A 24,765-nucleotide genomic window follows, 5' to 3' on the forward strand; every position below is an offset into this window, starting at 1 on the left:
GTCTGTTTTCATCTAAACACACTTCGCGCCAATTTTATGACCTTTAAAGTATGCGAACTGCGTTCGAATTAAATGCAACAATAAAAAGATGGAGCAAAAAAGACTGAGCTGTGCTAAATCGCTTTGTTGTAATGTAAGTCGTGTGATTTTGCGTAAATTATATTTTGTGTATTTTCTTCGTCATTAATACCTATTAAGTATCGTAATCAAATCCGCACGTGATATTCTTTACACACGACTTTGCCAATCACGATCAATAAAAACACAGGAAGTACTTATCGCATAACACATAGCTAGCATTGTAAAAAGTAGTTTTCGGCACCAGTTTTTAGTTCTTCCTGTAAGGCTCGAGGCTGGTTTTCTCAATAATCGCCGTGTAGAGGTTTGTTATCGATTTTTTATCTTCTTAGTGTTTAAGGCATTTCAAACAAACTGAAGATCAATTTTTGTGAGCAGTATGTCGCGTGGTCGCACTCAATTCCCTGTCCGAAACAGTGATCTGAATTATCTCAGAAGTAGCTCAGTTGAGCGGAGCCGCACCCAGCCACTTATAAACCCCAGCCAATTTCGATTTCATCCAAAGCGATAGTCCTCCCGTTCATATCGGTATTTTCTCTTCGATTTTTGGTTTCTTCTTTACGATTTTATAATTTACTTCAAGTGAAACTGAGGAATTTGCTAACAAGTCGGACTCCCCATCAAGGAAGTCGTGAAGATTCTGGCGATAGCGTCGTGTCTTGACCTTGAATAATTAGGTCTCTGTTTCTTCTTCTGAACACACAGCACCAACTGTCTTTAAACAGATCTAGATGTAATAGCATGAACTCTAGATGGATGTACTCTAAATTGGTTATTGCTTATAAATTAAATCGTGTGTGGTTCTGGGAATTCCTTATAGTCAACACAATACGAGGAATGCGTAATCTTTTTCAATCATAATCAATTGTTTCTTTTATAGGAAAGAATCGCGTTACTTGACTCTTAGAAAGGACCCGCTCTCAGCTTCGTTTTCTCTGACAACTTCCTCCAAGAGTTTATAGGTTTGTTTTAGATTTTTCTACTTTTATTTTTGGCCATTTAGAGCTCTTTTGTTTGGAGTGTCACAGTTGTTTCTAAGCTGTGTATTCGTGCGATCTCGGCTTGCAAGAGAACTGCAAGAGGATTGGTTTTTAAACAGGAAGCTGCAACGCACGTATTTTTGTTCCTCCTAACACTAAGAGAATTAAGTCTCCCGATTTTCAAATCGCGGTCACTTCACATTATTTTTAATTCAAAGATAAAAAGTTATTTATCTTATCTCAACTCCGCGTTCCACACCTGACACACCGTAGACGCGTACAGACTAGTACAACTTCCTATAAACAGGCTTCGTAATTTACACAGCTTTCGTCAAAAATGTTCTGAAGATCGTAAGTCATGTCAGACTGCCAGATTTCGACATTATATGATCTCGTTATAAGCTTACTTTCCACTTAGTCAGTGTAAAAGACCAAAGAGTGTTTTTTTTCTCTGCTATAGGCTAGCTTACAGTACCCTTTCAATCGGATTTCTTAGTCTTTCATGTAATCAGGCAGCCAGTATCCAGAAACCAGTATAAAAAAGTTATGATTTTCCATTCCTCAGTCATGCACTTTTGAAAACTAGACGGATCTTTCAGATCTCACTCTTTTAAAAATTGACTCTCAAGGTCAGAGTGGTTAACAAACTAACGGACTGTTTAACTCGATCGGGTGACCAGTATAAAACTCTTAAAGAGCAACGGGGCTGACGCTTTTTGTAAATGTAACGTCGTTCAGAAGTCGTTCCATCCGACATAAGCGCATCAGTTCTTGTCCTCAGGAGTTCAATAATAGATGTAAACTGCCAGGCGCTCCTGAAACTGCTTTATTTTTAAAGATGAAAAAAAAGAGAGAGAAAAAAAGATAATGGAATTAGTCTAACTGTTGCAGCGCTCCTTAAATCGCGTGATTTCCAGGTTCAGCACCGATTTTATAACAGTTGTTTGAGGGGTGAGGACAAAACATGGACCAGGGTCCATGGACCCTCTCTTTGGACCGGGTCCATGGACCACTTTCATGGACCGGGTCCATGGACCCCCTGTCATAGACCAGGTCCATTGGGACAGTTTTTTAATTTTTATAAGAAGGTTTTGCACCAGGTCCATGGACACTCAAAAACAGAAATAGTGCCAAAAAAAGATTTGACGAGACACTGTCGACCAATGCACACGATTTATCACAAATATTTAGTTGTGCTTACATGACGTACACTCTGCTTGCACATGTGCAGTCGCAAGAGGTCGTCGCAAGACTGTTACATGTTGAGTACCCCTCTCACGGGGGCAACGCATGGACTGTTGTTGTAGTAATTTGCATGGCTTCAAAATAGGATTATATCTCATATTTTGACGTCATCTTTAAATATCATCTTTTTATTATTTTCAGGATTTTATGTCAGTTGAATTAAACACATACAATAAGTTAGATGGTGTGAAACCATCAAAGGAGAAGGTAATTTAGCTGAGTTTATTAAGTTGATTGCAGTGTTAAAAATGATAAAAGGAGTTTAGATTGTAAAGCTTTCTTGCATCACTAGACTATTATACCTTTACCTTACTTTTAATTTAGATGCATTCATTAAATATATATACTATTGATTACAGTACATGGCAGATGGTACAGGCCAGAAACTGTCAACTTTCCAAACGTTTTATGCATTATGCTAGAGTATACCATTATATTGCCTTAATCCTACCTATATACTTTCACAATAAGATTCTAGAACTTTCTAAATAGTCTAATTATAGAAAGATAACAAAATATACCGCTTTAGAGTTAATGCTTACACAAGATCCTAAAATAAACAAACTATGATCTCCCGCGAAGCTTCTAGAAAGTCACGCTAGTCACACAATACAATTTTTTGTAACAACCTCTCTAATACATGGTACAGTCAAACCTTTGCTAGCAATAGACCCCTCCTCTTAGCATACACTTAGTCGTGGTCCCAGTCACTAATACTCAAGAGTGTAATTTTGGTTGACCTTCCTTTAAGTGGGAATCTCTCATAAATTGCATGCTAATAGCCCCTGCAGACACTTACAAACAATGCATATATATATTGACCTTTGTGAAATGGACCCCTTTCCACAGCAAGAACTTTAAGTTGTGGAGCCAGGAATTAGAAGTAACAAACACTGTTTGCATGCATATTGACCTTTGTGAAGTGGATGGTCACCTCCTCTAATAGTGGACATTAACTAGTCATGGACTGAAGCACTTACAAAATCTGCATTTTGCCCTTTGTGAGGCGAACACCTGGATCTTTTACCTGTAGGTGGACACTTCTCCTGGTCACTGTACAGTGGTGTCCACTACTATAATAAGAGGTTTGACCCTTAAAAACATAGCTGTGACATAAAGGTAATTTATTAATTAAAAAAGTTGTTGAAGTTATTTAATGTGGTGATCATATTAAATTAAATTTACACTCTTTAGGGACATCTTTAACTGAGACTCAATGGCGCAGCATCAAGACCTTAAAAGAAAAGGAGATGCTCATCCTGATCATCAGATGTCAAGAAATCATGCCCCTCCTCCTCTAAGTATTGAGGTGCCTAAAATGAGAGATCTTCCAAACAAGTCAAACCCTTGGAGTGATGTCCAGCTTCCTGTTGACATTCTTTTGTTGACAGTCGAAGACTGCGAGTTTTTAGCTTGTTATACTTTCTTGGAAAATTCTTTTAAAAGTTATGACCACACCCTGGGATCCGTGTACTTTGGGACCATGGGTGAAAGTGGAGAAGAGGCACTGAAAGTTGCTTTGATGAGATGTTATAAAGGTTCTTCTGGTCCAGGTGGCTCTCAAAATGTTATTAAAAATGCAGTGATGAAACTGAGACCCAAGGCTACTTTTTCTGTTGGTGGATGCATGGGTTTAAAATCAAAAGACACTAAGCTGGGAGATGTAGTGGTATCCTCTAAACTGTCAACTGAAGAATTCACAGCTCCAGTAAGAAGAAATATCGGTAACCTTAACTTGTTTTCAACTGAAGGCTGGAATCCACCGTTAAAAGATCCAGTAAGTGAAGAAACAGTACAGGTACACAGTGACAGTCACATATTCAGTGGTTATAGTCAATTGATCACCAAACAACGCCGTATGTCTCAATCGCACGTGATTGCAGTTGAAAGAGAAGGGGAAGGTAAGATTATAATTATGCATATTACTATTATAACAATTTGATGTAACATTCGATTTGAAGTTTAAAACTCTAAATTGTCCCTCAGAAGCAGCTTGTGACCATATGGCAGATATTGCCAATCATATTTGACTATGGGACCAATGGTGCAAACAGTGCGATTAGGTTATTGTGGGGTGTAGATTTATATTATAATTGTGCCTGGAGGAACTTAAATTATTATTGAGCTTAAAAGATTATAAACTTCAGTGACTACACTGCAGAGAAAAATTCTGAGCTAATTAGCTGTGCTAGTTTCTTGTTCACAGTGGATTGAATAAGGATCATCATGATCTGTTTTTTCTTTCCACCTACAGGACTGTTTGCTGCAGCCCATGATATGAACATTGAATGGGTGATTGTTAAAGGGATATCACATTTTTCTGATGATAGCAACACTTCTGATGAGTCCTGGAAATCATTTGCTTCCGTCATGGCAGCTTCTCTTGTGTCCAACATGTTAAATGATCCTGTTGTTTTTAAAGAATGGCCTCACTATGAAGGTATGTCACATCCCTGTTCTAGTGATTAATTATTAATAGCAATGAATTTTCTGTTCAGATATTTTTGTGTAAACTGTTTCAATATTATCCTTGGTTCAGTTTTTTTCTCTTGATCTGTTTCAAACTCAAATCATACATTAACATCAAAATACCAAATAACAAAGGCCAAAAGAAAAATTTGTTGTTAGGGGCTTTTCAAATTTATAATACTTTTCTTCTATACTATACAGACTTGGCAGCAAAGAATCAGCCAGAGACAACCACAAAGCCAGACAAACAGATACCAGGTACAGCTACCCTGTCAATGAAATTACGCTATATCCAGGAGCAATTCCAGATTAGGGTGTGTTACGAAATGGCGAAATGACTTTCCTTAAACAGTGAAAGCAAATGAGTCCCTGTTTTTTCGTCGTGTCCAGTTGTTATTTCTTTGCCTTCTATGAACCGGCAAAATTCTGCTCAGCATGCAAAGTAAGCCTCACTAATCTTGTTGTTGTCACTTTCTGTTCATTACTTATCACAGTCATGTGATCTTTCTCGTTCCGAGGGTCTCGATCTGATCTCTTCTTCCCAGGGGCTTCTTGGTTTTCAAAATCGTGTCAGTGTCTGCCCCCCAGGGGAAGGGGGGGGGGGGGAAGGTACTCCACCAATATTTGGGTATAAGTGAGCCGCTGAGGGTGTGAAACCTGACCCTGTTTAGGACAACACCCTCACTTTTATTACATATTGTTTAGGACATTTAAGGACAAAATGCACGCTGTCTTGTTTTTAATTGAGCCATTTATTGGCAATTGCAATTAAGCAAATTCACATTAGAGTTATTGCTTTTGAAAACTTGGAGTGCAAACAAATTTCAACAAGCAAATCAGGTCAATCGTGCCGGTATTAATACCCTTTTAATTTACCCTGTTAATTTGACTTTTTACTCCTTCATCTTCACATACTTTTCCCCACAGACGAGCTATTTTCGGCACGTGTGATGAGCTTGCGTGCGTACATCATGCAAGCTCAGTGCGGCCTGACAACGATCTCGTGACAACTCCACGTAAAGAATAGTAGGGAGGATTACTAGTAAAAGAAAAATATGTATTATTTCTAAATAATTTTAATCATTTTGCTAATTCATCCTTTTGTCATTTCACTATTTGCCATTTCACCTTTTTGTGTTTTAAACACGCCCTTCCAGATTAAATGATTGATGAACACTGGTTTCAGTAGAAATAACACTAATTCTTTCAATATAGTTGTTTGTCACTTCTAGAGCACAGTTTTCTCTTATTATTGTGAGATATGTCTTTGCCAAGAGAGCAGTCTATTTTCTTCCTAGTGTTTTATAACCCCTTTTACTTTCCTGGAAATTTTGCTGAAAAATGCTGCTTGAAGCTCACTTTTTAATCCATTTTCTGGCCACATAACCTGGCCAAAAAGATCCACAACTTTCTGAAATGCTGTAAGTCCAACATTAACACTATGCTGCCTGTTGTTCCTTATGCTAAAATAGTTTATTTGATATAAGTGTTGTTTTGAAAAGTGACACAGCCACCTCAACTAATTCTGCTGTTTCTTTCTCTCCTCCCTACTTCTATTACTCTCCTTGCCCCATTTTTTCCTTATCTTGGGGATTTACTAGGCTTCTTTTTGGTGAGACATGTTTTTGGGAAAACATCTAGCATCATCAAATTATTTTGAAGGAAGAGCAGATGGGAAATGAAACTTCTTGAAAACATTCTTGTCTTTGTTTCAACTGTGTTTGAATTATTTCAATAATTTAGGTACTGTCTAAGGAAATCCACAAAATTGAAAATGATGTTGTGATATAGTCTCAGTCTATCAATACTATCTATCCACCCACCCACCCACTTACGCTACCTCATCAAAATAACTTACGACCTGCTCACCATATGAGTCACCCATAACTCAGTGGTTAAAGGTCATCCTACTGGTATCTGGAAGGTTGTGGGTTTGATTCCAGTTATAAGGTTTTGGACTTTTTTTCTGAGCATTTCTTTGTTGTACCTATGTATTTTTGGCAATCATCCATCCTCGTGCTTTTTTCTCTTATTATAATTTTTGTAAATTGACTCTGCCTCTCCTGGTATTAGGGTTGCTAATCAAGTCAATCAACTACTTTATATATTAATATAAACTTAATCCTGTTAATTAGAATTGACCAAAAATCCTTGTTAACAGATGCTGTGTGCCTTGAGGAGTGCCAGAAACAGCTGCGATCACTTTATGAAACCAGTAGCAAAGTCAAAATCATTCCATGGGACCAGAACTCTGCTGTTGATATTAATGAGATCTACACAGACTTGTCTTGGGTCATGGATCACAGGACACCTAGTGGATTAAAACGAAAGAAACTTAACCACTACACTGAGATTTTTGGTCACAGAGAATGTCGTCCTGCACCCAAGCGAATTTTGGTTTACGGACAGCCAGGTAATATAAGTAAGTAAATTAAGTGAGAATCCCTTGTAGAACCAGACATATGCAAAACCTATGTTCATGCTATTTGTTTACTATGTTGGACTATGTTTCAGCTATGTTATGTTCACTACTGCCTATGTGTTAACTATGTAACATACCACATAACATAGTCCAAAGTATGAAAAATCTATGTTGAAACTAAGTTTAGGCTATTTGAAAAGTACTATAGCTTTTTAATACCTATGCAAGTACTATTCAAAATCTTTTCATAGTCTTGACATAGCTATGTATTTACTATGCAATAGAAAGATCTGCTTTTCCTTTCGATTTGCATCCTATATATTCACTATGCATCAAAGTAAAATAGCTTATTGTTTTAATTTAACTGGAGGGTAAGTACAAGCAAAAACGACAAACAGGAACACAGGAACCATTGGTCCACTGGCATAATTAATCCAGCAGGGTATTAGTTGGTGATGTGTTTGTTTCTCAAGTATTTTGCTGACATGTACATTCCAAGTGGGGTAATTTTTTACCATGCTGTAAACCCAATAGAATGTTTGGTCTTTTGTTATTATAAATAAATTAAAAGTTTAAACAAAGTTTTTCTGTTAACCAGTCTGATAATAAACAATATATTTTATTGGCTTGATAGCAAGAACTCACACTGTAGGTGCCAATTAATGTCACAATAATGGTAATAATATTGTAACTCAATTATATCTGAAATACAAGTTTATTAAATGTATGCTATAAGGATAAAACTAAAATAAAAAATCTTCCAAGGATGAAATTGAACCACTGAACCTTCACAACAGAATAATGACTGTCAGTTTGAAGGCCGGTTAGCGTTAAGCCTGGGTTAAATTTGAACCAGGGTTTCTTTTCTTTTTAATAAAAGCATTTCCACAGATAATTTTCTCTATTCTTTCATCAAATTGCAGACAAAAAGAATTAAACTGAATTTGCTTTTCAACCTTTCATTTCTGAATTCAAATTTCTCAGCAACACTGCATTATCTTCACCCATCTTTGAACAACCTAGCCCCAAGGATTCATTTCCATTGTATCTATCACGACCAATATTATTGGAATATGTAAATGAGATACTATTATCGATGAATGTAACTCCAGTCTTTAATCAAAGCCAAGAATTCCAAAATGTTCCCTAGAGGCAAGGAAACTTCTTTTTGGCTTAACTTTAATAGAGGCAAAGGCCACCCGAGGCATATGTTGTTCACCCTGCATATAGCATAAAGAAAATGGAAACATCATTCCGTAAAAAAATAAATAGAGGATATTACATGGCCGCGCGGGGATACGAATTTTATCTTCGAGTGCTGAAAGTATCTCTCACGAGTGAGCGACGCCAACGAGTGAGAGATACTTTCAGCACGAGAAGATAAAATTCGTATCCTCAAGCGGCCATGTAATGTTCTGTTTATTTTATGGATACTGATGAAATTCCTACATAAAACACAACTTTTTTAAAAAATTCATTTTCGAAATAGCAAAGTAGTGCAATAAAAGTGGTCACCTGTCGCAAAATGCCTGTCACAAAAATGTTATGAAACTCGGATATAAAGTTATAAAGAAAAAATAAAGACAATAATTGACTAATCATGTTATTGACCATGGCGACACCAATATCCTCACACGTTAAAGATAAAAATATAAGTATCTTCACTGCGCGCGATGAAGATATGATTTTTTTGTAAAAGGAAAAATCCTGATATTTCATCAGTATCTATATAAAAAAATAAAATAAAATAATTAATACTCTTAAAGTTTTAGTAAAATTATACATTTCACATTTCAATATTTTAGATTCCACTTCACGTGACTTCATATGACAAAAGTAAAACAAATATGGCTGATGAACACGTATTGACAGTTTGTTGATATTGTCACCTAGGTATCGGCAAGACTGTTTTCACGAAGAAAGCAACTTTTGACTGGTCCCAGCATAGATATTCGGAAACATTAGGAGCATTTGATCTTGTCCTTCTGGTGAGATTACGTGACGTTAGTAATCTCCAAGATGTTCCATCCATTCTTGGGGCTTCTGAAGTGCTGGATAGTAATGGTGCAATTTCCGTACACAACCTGTATGATTACGTTTGTCGCCATCAAAATAGAGTCTTGCTTATCTTGGACGGCTACGATGAGTATGTGTACAGTTCAAAAAACGAGTCGCCTGTCTTCAAAATCTGGAAAAAAAGCCAATTGAGAGATTGTTGTGTTGTAATTACTTCACGGGAAATGAAATCTGAGACGTTGAGAAATTGTAGTGACGCTCAATTCAAAATTGATGGCTTTAATGGTCACCGCCAAGAAGAGTTCGCTCGTAGATTTTTGAAAGATGATAAAGATGTTGAAGAGTTTTTTGAATACTTGGGGAAGCACAACCTAAGCGAACTAGCACAAATTCCCCTTTTGCTGTTAATGTTGTGCTTACTCTGGGCAAAAACAAAACGCGAAAAACTACCAAAGGAACGTGCAGACATCTTCGCCCAGTTTGTGAAGACTTTGTTTGATCACATGTGTGAAAAACAGACTGTTGAATCGGTTTCTGCCAAAGATTACTCTGATGAATTATACGCATTAGGAAGCTTGGCCTTTGAAGCCCTTCTGCAAGGCCATCTTTATTTCCCTATTAGTCAGTTACCTGCTGGCTACAGTTCGATCGAAAGACTGATTGTAGTCGGCCTTTTTCAGGTTTTAAATATGGCGAGTTTGAATCCTGGAAAAGGCGTGTACTTTATTCACAAATCTGTTCAAGAATACCTCGCTGGAAATTTTCTGAAAGAAGAGCTGACATTTAGAAAGGCTGAAAGCACAAATTCCCTCTTGAAGTTGGACTCAGTTGAAAAGATCAAAGAGATGTTCGAGGTTTTAAAATTTGCTGTTCAATTGTCAGAAGAAGCCGCGCGCAAGATTGTGATTCACCTTGGAATGAAGAGCGGACTGACAGAGTTCAAATTCGACAACGAAACACCGTCAAGGAAGGACTTGTCACAAGAACAAACAGATTTTATTAATCTTTGTAATCAGTTATTTTTCAACCGCTCAGCTGAGACAAGAAAAAAACTCTTTCCTACATTTCTTTCCTCTTCAGGAGGAGTTCTTGTAATTAATGCAGAGCAGCTAAATGTTATCGTACAGGAAAAATTAGTTCAAACTACCGAAACACCCAACTACGTTTTTTTTTACCTTGAAAGTTACGATGGTTATACAGAGCAGGACTATAGTAATTTAATAATTTTACTACAACAATTAAACGCAGTTATTGTTAGCTCTGCAGGAGAAAAGGAAGCATCAGAAATTTTAAGTAACTCAACATGGCGTAGTATTAGCGATTTTTTTTTAAAGAAAGAAGAAGACAAAACTCACCTTTATTTAGCTAAAATTGTTAAAGAAGAAAGTAGAGAGATTCCTTTTCCTTGTAATATAATTAAGTCGCTAATAAGTAAACAAGAGACAACAAAGAAGACAAACATGAATGGTGATGAATCAAGTGAACAGAGCAGCAGCAGCTGTTGTTCAAAGCGTCATGGTCTCTCCAGGGTTCGGAGGATTGTAGCCGTTGGTGTGAACAGGTCAGTTGTGGAACTGATGAGTGAGATGATGCCGTTTATCACCGCTCCACACGAGATAGTGGTTTGGGGTAAATACGGTGAAGTGTTCGATGCTGAGATAACAGAGTCTCTACTGAGAAGCATCCAAGTGACACACAAACTGAAGAGATTAACACTCTGTAATATCAATGTAACATCATCACCTGCAGTGGAGTTTATCAGCAACTTATTTCAAAAAGCTCCAAACTTGGAGTCGCTCAAAATGTTATTCAATCCTCTTCTGGGTGCAGGAGTAGACAGCTTAATTAAACATCTCAGCTGCGCTCCTCACCTGAAGGTACTGGAGCTTAAAGGAGTGAAGATGACTCCACAGCAGGTGAAGGATCTGACAACAGCGATACAGCAGCACGGCAGTATCACTATACTGTGGTCAGACTACCACGTAAGTTTTCCAATTTTATCGCAATTTGTTTCTTCATTCTTTGTTTACAGTTTATTTCTACTCAGCCCTTGCCTTTCGCCATTTTCCTTTCTTTGTCATTTTTATACTTGACAAAACACGAGATTTACTTTTGAAAACAAATCACAAACTTTAGCAGATTTAAAGTATCTTTTCAAATTCATTCCTTTCAACTGATTAAACTAAATGCAAAAAAATGTTTTAACCGAGAACAAGTAAATTAATCTGAAGGTGTTTGCACTGGGCAAATTAATGCATCAGCGAGCAGATATGAAATTTCTCTTTGAGTCTGGTTCAACTCGATATGAGCTCACTTAACAAATTTGTGATCTATGTATTAACACAAAAATTCCATAGTAATATATAGATTTAGCCAGGGCTAAAAGCGAAGCTCTGGTTAATAATACTTATAAACAAAAAAATTAAATCGTGTAATACTAAACGGAGACGACACTGGGGCCATTTATACGAGGAAAAATAAGACACGTCTTACATAGGACGCGTCTTAAATAAGACGCGAACTTTCCGTATAAACGGCATATTTCGTCTAAAACAAGACGCGGCTTAGCTAAGACGTGTCTTATTTTAGAACGGCCCTTAACACCTGTTCTTAGATAAGACGCGTCTTAGCTAAGACGAGAAAACTTCGTATAAATAACCTTCGCGTCTTATGTAAGACGCGAACGCATACTGAGTGCGCATGCGTTAATTTTTGGCGCGCCACGTTGGATTGCCGTTGCTACGGGCAATATTCACATGAAAGCGAGTCAAGAACAGAAATTAGACGCGAACCATTTATACGAGCTGTTCTCATCTTAGATAAGACATGCTCGTATAAATGGTACAGTTCGCGTCTTATTTTTCTCTATGGCCCGAATGAGTATGGCTTCAAGACTAATAGATCTAATTAGCAAAAAAACAAGTTACACGTGCAGCACACTTTTTGGTCTTTCCCTTGCCGTTGTTTTGCAAGACTACAACCCCGTTTTGTGCGACTAAAACGTCAAACTTCCTAGTTGCACATTATTTTTATGGAGGAATTGTCGTATGTGTTTACCCAATATTTTGTTTCCTGTGTTCATGTTCGGTTTTATTTTTCACCGCCGCGCACCTTGCTGGCCGCTCCTTGCTGGCCGCTAACATTTCTCATTTTCTCACCGCCGCTTTGAATTTCCATGTTCGTCTCCTTTGTTTTCAATAACTCGCTCTAGCTCTTTCTCTGTTAGCCACGTTGGTGTAAACATAAAAAAAAAAAAAAAAAAAGCCGAAAAAGACACGACTGTGTTGTTGTTTTTTCTTTTTAAAAGTCCGGGCGGCCATGTGATTTCCTTCCAAATAAAACCTTGAGTTGCATTTGGGTTGCCATACCTGTTGATTGAGTTATTTTACATTGGTATGCCTGTGGTGCAGACAGACGGTCGCTCGCTCGCTCGCTCGGTGTACGGTCACGTGATTACCCAATTTTCTCGGAAGGGTAGATAGCCACATTTCCTTAGCTAAAATCTCGCTATTTTGACTTTACAATTTGATGACGTCACTCTGAAAGCTATCTATAGATCGTTTTCACTGTCGCGCAACAAAAAATCATTGAATTGGAAACCGTCCAGTGGAAGAAGCCAAGAAAATGAAATGTTGTAAAACACTAATTTTTAAACAATTTGTCCAAGTCTCAGGTCTTTGTGGCCCACAGTTTCTGAGTTATTTGCCGAAACGTTTCACGCACCTTTGTAGAGCTTTGTATGGAGACGCCATATTGGTGCACAGTTTTGGTGCACAGTTTTGGTACACCAATATGGCCGCCGAAGATCAACAAAAACATCTGGAGTACCATTTTTCTATAAAAGCTCCTTCTTTTCACTCGAGAACTAGCATACGTGCGCATAAAAATATCTTCTAATACTTGGAATAGTTATACTGCTGAAAATCAAGAGGAGATACTTTGTTTCAACGAGACAGCATTCCTATTTTGGTGTCACGCACTGTGAAAACTCGGAAGTTCAAATTGCTATATTTTCGAAATGAAACATGCTACGGGAATGAAAACTTGTACAAACATTTACTTTTTGTTTATCTTCAACCTAGTGTAAAGAAGAATTCGTAAAATCTCGCTATTTTGACTTTACAATTTGATACGTCAATGTAAAAGCCATCTATAAATGGTTCGCGTCTTATTTCTGTTCTTGACTCGTTTCCATGTGGATGTTGCCGGTAGCAACGGCAATCCAACCTGGCGCGCCAAAAATTAACGAATGCGTACTATGCGTTCGGGTCTTACGCAAAAGGTCATTTATACGAAGTTTTTCCTCATCTTAAGACGCGTCTTATCTAAGAACAGGTGTTAAGGGTTGTTCTAAAATAAGGCGTGTCTTATTTAAGACGCGTCCTATGTGAGACGCGTCTTATTTTTTCTCGTATAAATGGCCCTAATGTGGCGTGAGAGAAGACTTGTAAAGTGGCGACAGCTGATTGGTTATATAACTACCCACGTGGTAGAATTTTCCCACCTTTCGTTTGGCAGCGCAGCAAGCGTGTCTTCAGACGAGACGGATTGTCGGAGTCGGAAGCAGAAGCAGAAGGATAAACCAATCCCGATGCACGTTCTCACGCTTTGTGATTGGTTTGGTTCTTCCGCTTCTGTATCCGACTCTGACAATCTGGTTTTCACTGGATCATAAGCGGAACGTAAGCGGAAATCGGAACGCTGTTTTCACTAGATCATAAGCTCTACGCTTTTGATTAAGACTCCGACTCCGACTCTGTCGCTAGTGAAAAGCAGCCTTAATTTTCAGACACTCACTAGAAAGTTGTTTAGCGCAGCGGTACTTGTAAGACCATTCAGGACGAAATTACTGTTCAGGGCATGCGGATTTTAAGACTTTAAACTAAATAAGGCCTCGGAACGGATTGCAAAATGAACAAAATCTCTTGTCTAGTCCTAAATATAACTAAATTAAGGAAGAAAAACGTCTTTGTCGCAAGCAGAAATTTCTATAGTACTACTTTGACTATGTGTTGTAGAAATGACCTCTTTTCGGGGTGGAATCACCTTGAGCTTTACTCAGATTGGTCCTAAAGTCCCAAGAGTGATCAACATGAATTTTCTCTTAACAATATCAAAACATTATCAAAAGAAAAGGTTAGGAGAAGTACTAAACTGATGAACAAAGGAGAAGTACTTTGATCTTTTATCAAGTTCTCTCAACTAAATGTCTAATTCTATAAGGCAATGTATGGGCACTAGTGTGGAGAATTTGTTTTTGGATATTGGGGCTTAATGGGTTAATGGTAAAATTCTAGTTTTCTGATGACTACACTTTCGATCTTTTACACGTTGCTTTAAAAGTTGAATGGTGTTTGTGTTATTTTGCGATTTGTTGTAGGATGTTGACGGGAACCCCAAGCCTGAACATGAATGGCCATCAGAAGACTATTGGAAGGGGTGGTTCCCCATTCTCTTTTCTCACTCATCAAATGAATCAGAGACGCCAAGGCAACAGGTTTGTCATCAACTTTGGCAAAAGAAAATCAGTCGACTATAATATGAGTTTGATTATTTCTTGGGAAAAAAAACTGAAAAAAAAAAACATTCCGTTTAAGAACGTATGGTTTTTCTTCAGCTTTTCAGGAGTTCACTTATTATAAACTGAAACTGAGGGAACAGGAAATGTGTTTTGTATCATAGTTTTTTTCTAGTCGCGATTTCATAAAAACTGAGTCAAATCAAAACAGTCCAGTTGAATATAAGTCTTCATAACAATAACAAGTTATTTCAGTGGTCTTAGGCTCTTAGCTCACTTCATTTAAGAAGTGAGCTTAGTCATACCGAAACCGACGGGTCTCTTACAACGATGGCTTTTAGTTGTGGAAGTTACTGTCCGAACAATATTGTAACGGACTGCAATCCGTTTCGGAAATACCTCTGGTTTTGGAAACGACTTGAAGTTTCCTTCATTCGTTTTTTACCGTTCGGGAAGTCGATTTAATCGTGCACTTTGAAAAAACTTGCTGGTTTTCGTACGTGAAGTTCATACAAGCCGGGAAAAAAATGTGGATATTTGAGATGTTTATTGACTTGGAAATTTCACCCTTATCGCTGTAGTAGAGCATTGTTACGCATTTTAAGCAAACATGGAGCTTGAGGCTTGGATCAAACCAGTCAAAAGTACACTGAGGTTCTGTGTTTGTATAGTCTTGTTTTCATTTCTAACAGAAGAGTTTTTATTGCTCAATCATCTTATTGTCTCATCAACTCCTATCCTGTTTCAGGCGTTTAGATAGTGGAAAGTGCCACTCTCCACTAACAGGCTCATCAACTCTTGTTTTCTTTTACCACTCGCACAGATTCCTGTAGAGACTCCCCTCAGTATTCACGACTCACCAGTCCCCGCTGACGATCAAGAGACCGTGGGAAGAACATTTTCAGCTCCTCCTGATCGTACCGGTAAGGTTTCTTGTCCCCCAGCCCCCCGCTTCCCCTGCCCCCCAGTTCCCTGCCTTCCCAATTACAGATCTAACAAAACCTGTTGGCGATTAACACCTTGAGCACCAATAAGAAGTTGTACATAAGTCCGTAGCGCTCAAAAGTCAGTTTTGGTTTGCGAGATTGCCTTCTTTTTAATAATTGCGGTGTCGACTTGCATCAAGTTGCTGTTTTCACATTCCGGTGGTAATTTAGGTGAAAGAAATTGGACTTATACGATTATGTTTATTCATTAGTCTGTTTATAGACCAAAAAGGTACTCTACGCAATACTACCTGGCATGAGTATTTAATAGACCAGGCCTTACTATCCTGTACAGAAACGAAAGGCATGTTAATTGTTAGAACAGTCACTTAGGAACTGTTTAAAAGGAAAAGTTCCTCTTTCTCCTGTTCCGATGTAGACGTTTTCCGGTGTTACCTAAAGTGAGCGTTGTTTGCACTAATTATTTAAACTTACGTAGTAAAACGAGGGGGCATAGCATTAAGAAAGGATAAATGTTCTAGAGGTCTATCGGTCAGAAATCGATGGTTTCCTTTATATACCATCATGGGACGTGGGATCCTTATTTCTTCTTTTGGCTGATCTAATGTTAGCAGGGCCGTCCATTCCTACTCGTGGGATGCTAATTTCTACCTTTTTTTTCCTTAACAGCTGATCCGATGTTAGCAGAAGCGTCAATTCCTACAGCGCATGGATCCAGTCTGGTACCTCACGTTCAATATTCAGCGCATTACGCCTCACCAGATATCAACACCCATCATCACAGTGCCACATCCACCATCTGTACACCTGGAGGATCCTTGGCTACCGATCCGTATCTCATCAGTGGCCCTGGCCCTTCTACAGTCACACAGGACGAGCCCATTGATGAGGTAATAAGGCCAGACAAGAGCGATGGGCCGGATTCACATAGCTGTTCTTGTTTATTAGTTTGAAACAGTGTTAAGGATTTATTGAGAAGGACTTTATGGCTCTAACAATATAAGACACCTGGAAGACACTAACACCCGTAATGAAGATTAAAAGAACAAAAATGCCATTGATTATTTGAAAGCAAGTTGGGTGAGATTATTAACAAACAAAGATGAAACTATTAAGATGAAATTATCAACAAAGATGGAACGGGGTTGGTCTAAAAGGGTCGGTTTGACTGACATGTTTCTCTTTAGTAGGAGGTGTACCTTTTTGCTTTGGCCAAATCTTTAAAAAATGGTATTTTGCTGTATTAACCACTGTATAAAAGTTTTGAACTGACTTTTCTGCGTGGTGAACCGTATGTTTTTCTTCGTTTACTCCATAGGAGATGCGGCCACAGACTGAGATTCAAGATTTGCCCAAGCTGGAACGCTTGTCCCTTAAAGAGGTAATGAGGCCGAGTAACGATCAGTCCTTTGAAAGGCATTGTTTTAAACAATATTCAGGGTAGATCTTCATTGTTTAAAAGCTTGTCAATCAGGCGCTTGTTGACGGAGGAGTCAGCCAGCTTTGGTGGTTGAGCAAGGTTACGATAACTTCACTGTGCTTTGAAGCCTTATTCTCATCAACGAAGATTTTCGAGCGGTTCAAAATTTTACCGGACACTTCGTTGATACGCGACCGTTCAATATTTTCACTCTGTTCACACGAAAATTTGAACGGCTAAGCGTCTGATTTTTGTGGTTCTGTGTGAATTGAATACCTAAACGCATGAATTTTTAACCGGATGGAAATTCGTACGGTGCCTAATGAACCGTATAGCCATATTCTCATCAACCGGAAGAAGGTTTTCCAGGGTGTCCATTGTTCTATTTGGCCAATCATGGGTCGTTAGTGGATGTATATATTACCTTCAAGAGAGCGTCGACGAATTTGTTTCTTGGGCATGCTTGAGCTACTTTTGGTCTAAAAAGTCTAAAAGTTTTAACGACTCCCACAAATTTTAAAAACGTTGCGTAAGGGTGTGGTAGAAAGGAAATTTCGTTGAGTTCTAAGTACACTGTACTGTTAGTCAGTGTAATTTTGATTTAACTTTGGTCTATAATAAAACGACTACTTTAAGTCGTATAATTAAGTCACCCGTTAGCCTGCGTAGCAAGCGTTTCCGTTTGGTTTTGGCACAAAGAAATACCAAGGAAGGGGACTTTCGGTTTTGACCGCGCGAGAAATGAAACGAGAGCCAAAAAGTTAAAGAGGGGGAGGGGGAGGGGAAGGAAGGAAACGCTTGCAGACAAACCCCTCGATTTTGAAAACCTGCGTTCGCCAGCGAACGCAGCGCCTGATTGGCTCGGCTAGTCGAACAATGTTGACATGTGTCGATCAAACGTTTGTTTCATACTGAGAGGTCATGTTTGGTACGTGACACGCATATTAATTCTCTGTGGTTATTGTTTATTCTGGTCGGCCAGATTTTCCCTCCAATGCAAGAGCATTTTATTTAACGGCTTTTGAAACACAAAGCTCTTCTTGCGACTTTATAAGGGTTTTAGGTCGTTTTATTTGTCTCCTGGATCTGAATAACTAAAAGCGATTTTCTTTTGTCAGGGAATGCGATGGTTTCCTGCAATGTTTTGTTATGCTGGGCCCAGCTCGTTAGTGTTTTTTTTTGCGGGATGTTAAATTCTCTCGGATAGTGATTTACAGATACAAATTTTGAAGAATGGATTGCACCTTAAACTGAAGCAACATCAACTAGGACGACCTGCATTGTGACTCAAGCAAAATTTCTGCTTGGTTCTCCACGCGAACTTTCAGTTGCCGAGTTAGCTTTGTTCTAGGATGCTTTTACAAGAGCACTCGAGTTGTCTGTGCCGTGGCGACAACGGTAAGCCGTTCTGTCTAGCTGATCTAGACTTGAATGCTTGTCACATCTTACCATTTCAAATCCAACTTTCTAAAGGTTAAGAGCTAAAACTTTAAAACTTCATTCACCCTCGCGGTCCTTCCTTTTAGACGGATTAAGTAGACAAATGTACAAAGCCTGCATTGATCGTTCGGATTCCTTGAGATTTCACCAGTAACGCCGTCCACGCGCTCCAAAATACAAAAAAAAAAATTATTTTGGTTTCACAAACGCGTCCTCGATCCGTAAAGTTCATTTCCGCTCCACGGAAGGCCAAACATTTTATTGGTCAATTATGGCAGTTGATGACAGCATCAAATGTCGGTTCGCGAACTCAGGCGTGACAGACCAAGTGGGTGGTTTTCAAAATCCCGGGGTTTGTCTGCAAGCGTTTCCTTCCTTTCTTCCCCACCCCCTCCCCGCTCTTTTACTTGCGCCACTTTTCTCGCGGTCTTTGACTCTCGTTCCTCGTTCTTTTCTCCTAAACCGTACAGAAACGCTTGCTACGCAGGCTAGTCACCCGTCAGTCAGTCGATTGGTCAGTCCTCAAAAGCTTGCATATATAATCACTCGAACTACATGGCACTATTTACTCGATTGCAGGAGTTGAATCTTCCCAGTTCACCTTCCAAAGCGTACGATGAACAAGTTTCCTTACAAGGTTGGTTGTAAACAATAATTAAGCAAAAAGGTAAATATAAATACGATCTTACAGTAAAACCAGAATTGATTTTATAATTACAGAAGAATCACCAGGAAGAAAACAGAAAGCAGGAAAAAAGCGGAAAGTGCAGGAGATGACTAAAGGTATACTAAAGGTCAATTAAATCCATATTATAGTTTATAACAGAAAGAAGGGACCTTATTTAGTCCATACTAGTCCATTTTTTTGTGACACCCTGACTACATTTTCAGACCAGGGCCCGGTTGCTGAAAGGCCGTTTAGCGCTAATCCAGGATTAAAATTTGTTCCGTTATTGTATTTTACTTTTCACTGCATTGCTTAGAGTAACATTTTGTGTCATCATTACTGTATTTCGGAGTAAAGGTTGAACAGTATTTTGTAAGCTCGAGTTGCATATTCTTAGACATTAAAACCTTGCTTAAAGTTTGGCTTAATCCTGGGTTAATGTTAACCATCTCTCGAGGAACCGGGCCCTGGCCTCGCGGTTATCCCTGCGGGAAAGGTTACCAAGTGCAAGCTTCATTTATGTGCAACGTAGCAAACCGAACCGTTGGGAGACATGCTGTATGAAATGTTGTACAATGTAACACCACTTTACATTAGAGCGCACGCGCATTCCCAGTTTTTTGCAACTTGCGTTGTGAAATTCCAGTTTTGTGGTTAATCAGCAGGATATTACAAAAGTATCAAGCTTTGAGCAATGAAAGTGACAGCTTCCACTTGAAAGTGTATGTCTTGTTTTTCGCAAGTTTTTCTCGTTTGATGATGATCAACCGTACTTGAAAGTGTGCGGCGAAAAACAAGAGGAACCACCCTTAAAGAATTCGGTTTTACACGATCATTTTTTGACTTCCACCTTTACTACTATCATCAGCAGAATTTAATGGACAAGGCATTGTTACATACATAAACAGAAAAGCCAGCATGTTTTAAAATGGTTAAAACAGTCAGGAGATCTTAATAAGACAGTTCCCCTATCTCCTGTTCCGATGTAGACTTTTCCCGGTGTTACCAAAAGTTAGCATTGTTTGGTCTAATTATTTAAAATTACGTAGTAAAAGAGGGGGTATGGCATTAATAAAGGTAAAATGTTTTTGAAGTCCATGAATCCGAAATCAGTGGTTTCCTTTACACCATCATGATACCCGAGGGACGCTAATTTCTACCTTTTTTCCTCAACAGCTGATCCTATAATAGCAAAAGCGTCTATTCCTACAGCGCATGGATCCAGCTACGGTCTGGTACCTCACGTTCAGCATTCAGGGAATTACTCCTCACCAGATATCCACACCCATCATCACAGTGCCCCATCCACCATCTCTAGAGATGAGCCGGATTTACAGAGCTGTCTTTGTTTATTAGTTTGAAACAGTGTTAAAGATTATTGAGAACGACTTTATGGCCGGATAAGTCGTTTACTCAATAACAAAGTTGTTGATAGGAATGTTATTTAGCGTTGCTAGTCCCAAGCTTTACTTTCGTGGTCGGAAGATTTTGAGGACTTTGTTCAGTATTCATCTTCACTGGATGCCTGTGTGTATCAGACGCCTCAAACTTGTTGATAGGAGCGTCATTCACCCTAGCTAGGCTCTAACGATGCAAGACACCTGAAGGACACTAACACCCGTAATGAGGATTAGAGGAACAAAAATGCTATTGATTATTTGGAAGCAAATTGGGTGAGATTATTAACAAACAAAGATGAAACTATTAAGATGAAATTAGTATCAAACAAAGATAAAACGGGGTTGGTCGAGAGGGGTCGGTTTGCCTGACATGTTTCTCGTTAGAAGGAGGCGTACCTGTCTGTCGAAAAATGTGCAGTTTTTGAAGGACCGGCTAGCGGCCAATCACTGAGCAACTGAACAACCTAGAAAATACTTCACAACAATATAAACAGAACGTAACCTTACTTTGTTCCGTGAAACTGGGTATCAAAGCAAACATACGGTATTTTGTTTTAATTTGAAATTCAATTTGATTGATTGAGCATCTGTGCCTGGTTTTATAACATCTGTTTGTAACAGGTCTTAGGATGTGATGAACTGAATCCTGAAATTAAATGTTTTGTTGAACCTCGTCGAAAGAGAAGCAAAAAAGAATAGGATAAAGGACAGCGGATGACTGAAGCAGAAGGTTCGCTAAATGTTATAATCATTTACCGTATTTACTCGAATAAGGGCCCCGGTGCTTATAAAAAATTTCCACGCCTCAAATGCGGCGCTTATTCGATGGCGGCGTTTATTTGGAAGTTAGACTCTACAAAGCATTATTTTAACTATGGTATTATTATTTTCCGTACAAATTTATTACAGAATTAATATCTTTTGATTTTGATTTTGATTATATCAGGGCCGCGGCGCTTATTTGAGTAAATATGGAATTTAAATTCAATCGTTTTAATAGCATGTACCAGTACAACTGCACCGTAATTTTTAGGGAGTTATTATAACTCCAAAAATGGAGTAAAAATTTTAGGTACAGGATAACCCCTTTTTTGGGGTTATTTTAACTCCTAATTTAACTCCGAATTTGGGGTCATTTTTACTCCTGAAAAAGAGTTCTTTTTACTCCCAGTCTGGAGTTAAAATTACTCCGAAATGGGGTTACTTGTACTCCTTACATGGGTTGTTTTTACTCTTTTTGGAGTTAATTTAACTCTGAAAGTGGAGTAAAAATTTTAGGTACAGGATAACTCCTTTTTTGGGGTTATTTTAACTCCTCAATATCTGGGGTCACTTTTACTCCTGAGAAAGAGTTCTTTAAACTCCTTTTTGGAGTTAAAATAACTCCACGAAAAATAACTCCACTGTAAGGAGTTGAATTAGCCCCACTAGAGGAGTTATTATAACTCCCTGAAAATTACAGTGTGTATCCATATTACCTCCAGCAGCAGTTGTTTAGTGAAAGAGTAGAAAAAAAATTCTCGTGGGTAATCGGCTGCTATAACCACATTCACTCATTCAAGTTTCCTTTTTTTTGCTTCTGTCACCAGTATAGGAAATTTATGGAGTTAATTTGGCGATTAACGCCCTGGTTGATTGAGTACCAATGAGACACTAGCGAGCCCCAGTTAACAGTTTCCGCGTTACAACCATTTCCTTTTTATGTAGTAAACCTAACCGACCGTTATAAATAAACAAACTACAAACTGTATATCATTATTAAAAAAATTTAAAAAGTCAGGATCGAGGTCTTAGATGAAAGGTTCCTTGTGATGCACCTTGGTATGTTGTGTAAGATTTTCTAAGGAGGTATTTTCCCGTGTTAACTTCAGCGGTCAATGAATGGACTTTTCATGACATATTGCATGAGTACTTCAAATAATTGCAAAACGAAACCTCATCGTATTGAGGGGGTAGTATACTTAAAGCTCATGAGTATGTAATTAGTGGTTCGCGCTGCACTATAATGTCACTTGGGGTGATCCTAAATTTGTAGCTTTATTTCTCTGTAGATGGTCCGGTTTTAGCGGGAGCTTCTATAATTCCTACAGAGTGCATTGATCCAGCCACGGTCTGGCACCCTTCGATGAAAACCTCCTTCTTAATTCATGGTTTGCGGGATCGCCACTGTTTGGCCGGGGAATTGTAACAGTGGTTCTGTTACGTTCTTTGTCTGACTACACCCTCCAGTTATCCCAGGGGTATTTTTTCCTATATGGAGTGCTGGGCCGGAACTGCCACGTAGATTGCAATCGGAAAGTACAATTCTGCTGTGTGATCTGTACTGTTATCCTCTTATTGTTTCCGCTTGTATGAAAACAGCATTATCGTATTTGCTGCTTACTGCAGCGCAAGTTATATCAATGTAGGATCATATATTTTCATTACGCGCCTCCCCGCTATGCAGGGTCAATAGTAGTAAAATAAGCTACAAGTAGACACTGCAATTTCCCACGCCTGAGGAAATTTTAATATACCAGGCGACCTCCACAAAGTTCCGTTAACTTGTTCGCTACCTTGCTATCTCTTATGGTAAAGCATTGGTTACCCGAATAGGTGCATAAGAATTATAACGCGCACATAAGAATGCACGTGGCGCCCGCGAGGAAGGAAAAGACGCGCGTGTATTTCCTCCCTTACACGCGTGCGGCGGAATATTTAAACCGCGAAAGGAAAGTGTGTGGCAATCGGGGTACGAATGTTTTTTTAAATGCAGTGGAATTTTCAGAGGCTCATTATTTATTAGGTGTCTTAGACGCATCTTTTAGCGTCTCGTAAGTGTGTTTACGAATAAAACAAAGAAAAAAGTAAACGTGTAATTGAGGGCGGTGCAGGCCAAAACAACTGTGTAGCCGCAAAGTGACTCTCTCCTCATTTTCATTGCATTCCAGCTGACTGAAAATAATACGGTTCAGTCCTCTCACTGACTAGAAACACAAACAATATAAAATGGCGGCCATAGGCGGAATTAGACAGCAGATCAAAATACTATAGTGCACTTCTACAATTAATCTTCATGCACTCCGATGAACAAGTGGTGAAGAATCGATGAAATTTTTTTTTCGCAAGTACCGTAGAAACCGACGACTGACTAAAAGTTTACAGTAAAGAGAATCAAAATATCTGAAAATGACTGTCGTTCTTGCTCCACCTCTTCTATTGGTAAAGGAAAAACTTGCAAAATTCTTGCCCGACGACCGCCATTTTGTTTACTCTTGAACTCCAGGTCGTCGCGTGGAACTCCGGGTATGTCACAACTACAAACAAAAAGAATACACCATGTTGTAATGTCATTAGTTTAAAACTGTGCCTAAGTGACAAAGGCAATAGTCAGTATTACCTAACGGATGCAGCTAAGCAAATTAAACTTGCCTATATATCGAGCGTCTTAATACCTATAAAAATAAGGTTTTGAGCACAAACGACATTTCATCCATAAAACGTGTATTAAGTAGGAAATTTGTCAAGTTTCACGTTGTAGTCGTACAACAACAACGACAAAGAAATAAACAAAGAAACGTGATGCACGTGCAAAGTTTTTTTTCTGCTAATTAGGCCTTTCGATTTTGATAATTACAGTTCTACATGGACTACAGATGACTATGATGCAGTGTGCTTTCTTTTGTTTCTAAACGCGATAACTTTTTACGCGCTTAACATTTTTATGCTAGAATGGCTCAGTTTCCTTGCATGTTTGTGATCGAACTAATATTAAGCACAGATTTAAGAGATTTCTTCGCAGCAGCTTTAAGTTTATTTTTTATTTGAGTGTAATATATAGATTTAGCCAGGGCTAAAAGCGAAGCTCTGGTTAATAATACGTGTAAACAAAAAAAATTAAATCGTGTAACGCTAAACGGGGGACGACAATGAAAATGGCTTCAAGACTAATAGATCTAATTAGCAAAAAAACTAATTGCACGTGCAGCACACTTTTTCTTCTAATTAGCAAAAAGCAAATTTTCACGTGCAGCACGCTTTTTTGTCTTTCCCTTGCCGTTGTTTTGCACGATTACAACACTGTTTTGTACGACTAAAACGTCAAACTTCCTAGTTACACACTATTTTTATGGAGAAATTGTAATATGTGTTTACCCAATATTTTGTTTCCAGTGTTCATGTTC

General features: G+C 38.5%; 1 protein-coding gene across 1 annotated transcript; it reads left to right on the forward strand.

Annotated features, from left to right (window-relative positions):
- Positions 1-268: 268 nt before the first annotated feature.
- Positions 269-22,903, forward strand: LOC140941258 (uncharacterized). Its single transcript, XM_073390238.1, has 16 exons — positions 269-382; positions 959-1,040; positions 2,445-2,510; positions 3,498-4,204; positions 4,558-4,743; positions 4,974-5,030; positions 6,934-7,185; positions 9,088-11,192; positions 14,591-14,707; positions 15,552-15,651; positions 16,345-16,565; positions 16,994-17,056; positions 19,115-19,172; positions 19,256-19,318; positions 20,379-21,332; positions 22,654-22,903. Exons 4-15 carry the CDS (start codon positions 3,520-3,522, stop codon positions 20,561-20,563), a joined length of 4,092 nt encoding a protein of 1,363 aa, XP_073246339.1. The 5' UTR covers positions 269-382; positions 959-1,040; positions 2,445-2,510; positions 3,498-3,519; the 3' UTR covers positions 20,564-21,332; positions 22,654-22,903.
- The last annotated feature ends 1,862 nt before the right edge of the window (positions 22,904-24,765 follow it).

The sequence above is a fragment of the Porites lutea genome, chromosome 6 (assembly GCF_958299795.1).
Source record: "Porites lutea chromosome 6, jaPorLute2.1, whole genome shotgun sequence".
Taxonomy (NCBI): Eukaryota; Metazoa; Cnidaria; class Anthozoa; order Scleractinia; family Poritidae; genus Porites; species Porites lutea.

Excerpts from the sequence above, each read along its gene's own strand:
- LOC140941258 (XM_073390238.1), top strand. The coding sequence starts at position 3,520 with ATGGCGCAGCATCAAGACCTTAAAAGAAAAGGAGATGCTCATCCTGAT. Across the intron at positions 7,186-9,087 it reads TTTGGTTTACGGACAGCCAG|GTATCGGCAAGACTGTTTTC; the intron begins GTAATATAAGTA and ends ATTGTCACCTAG. Across the intron at positions 14,708-15,551 it reads CAGAGACGCCAAGGCAACAG|ATTCCTGTAGAGACTCCCCT; the intron begins GTTTGTCATCAA and ends CCACTCGCACAG.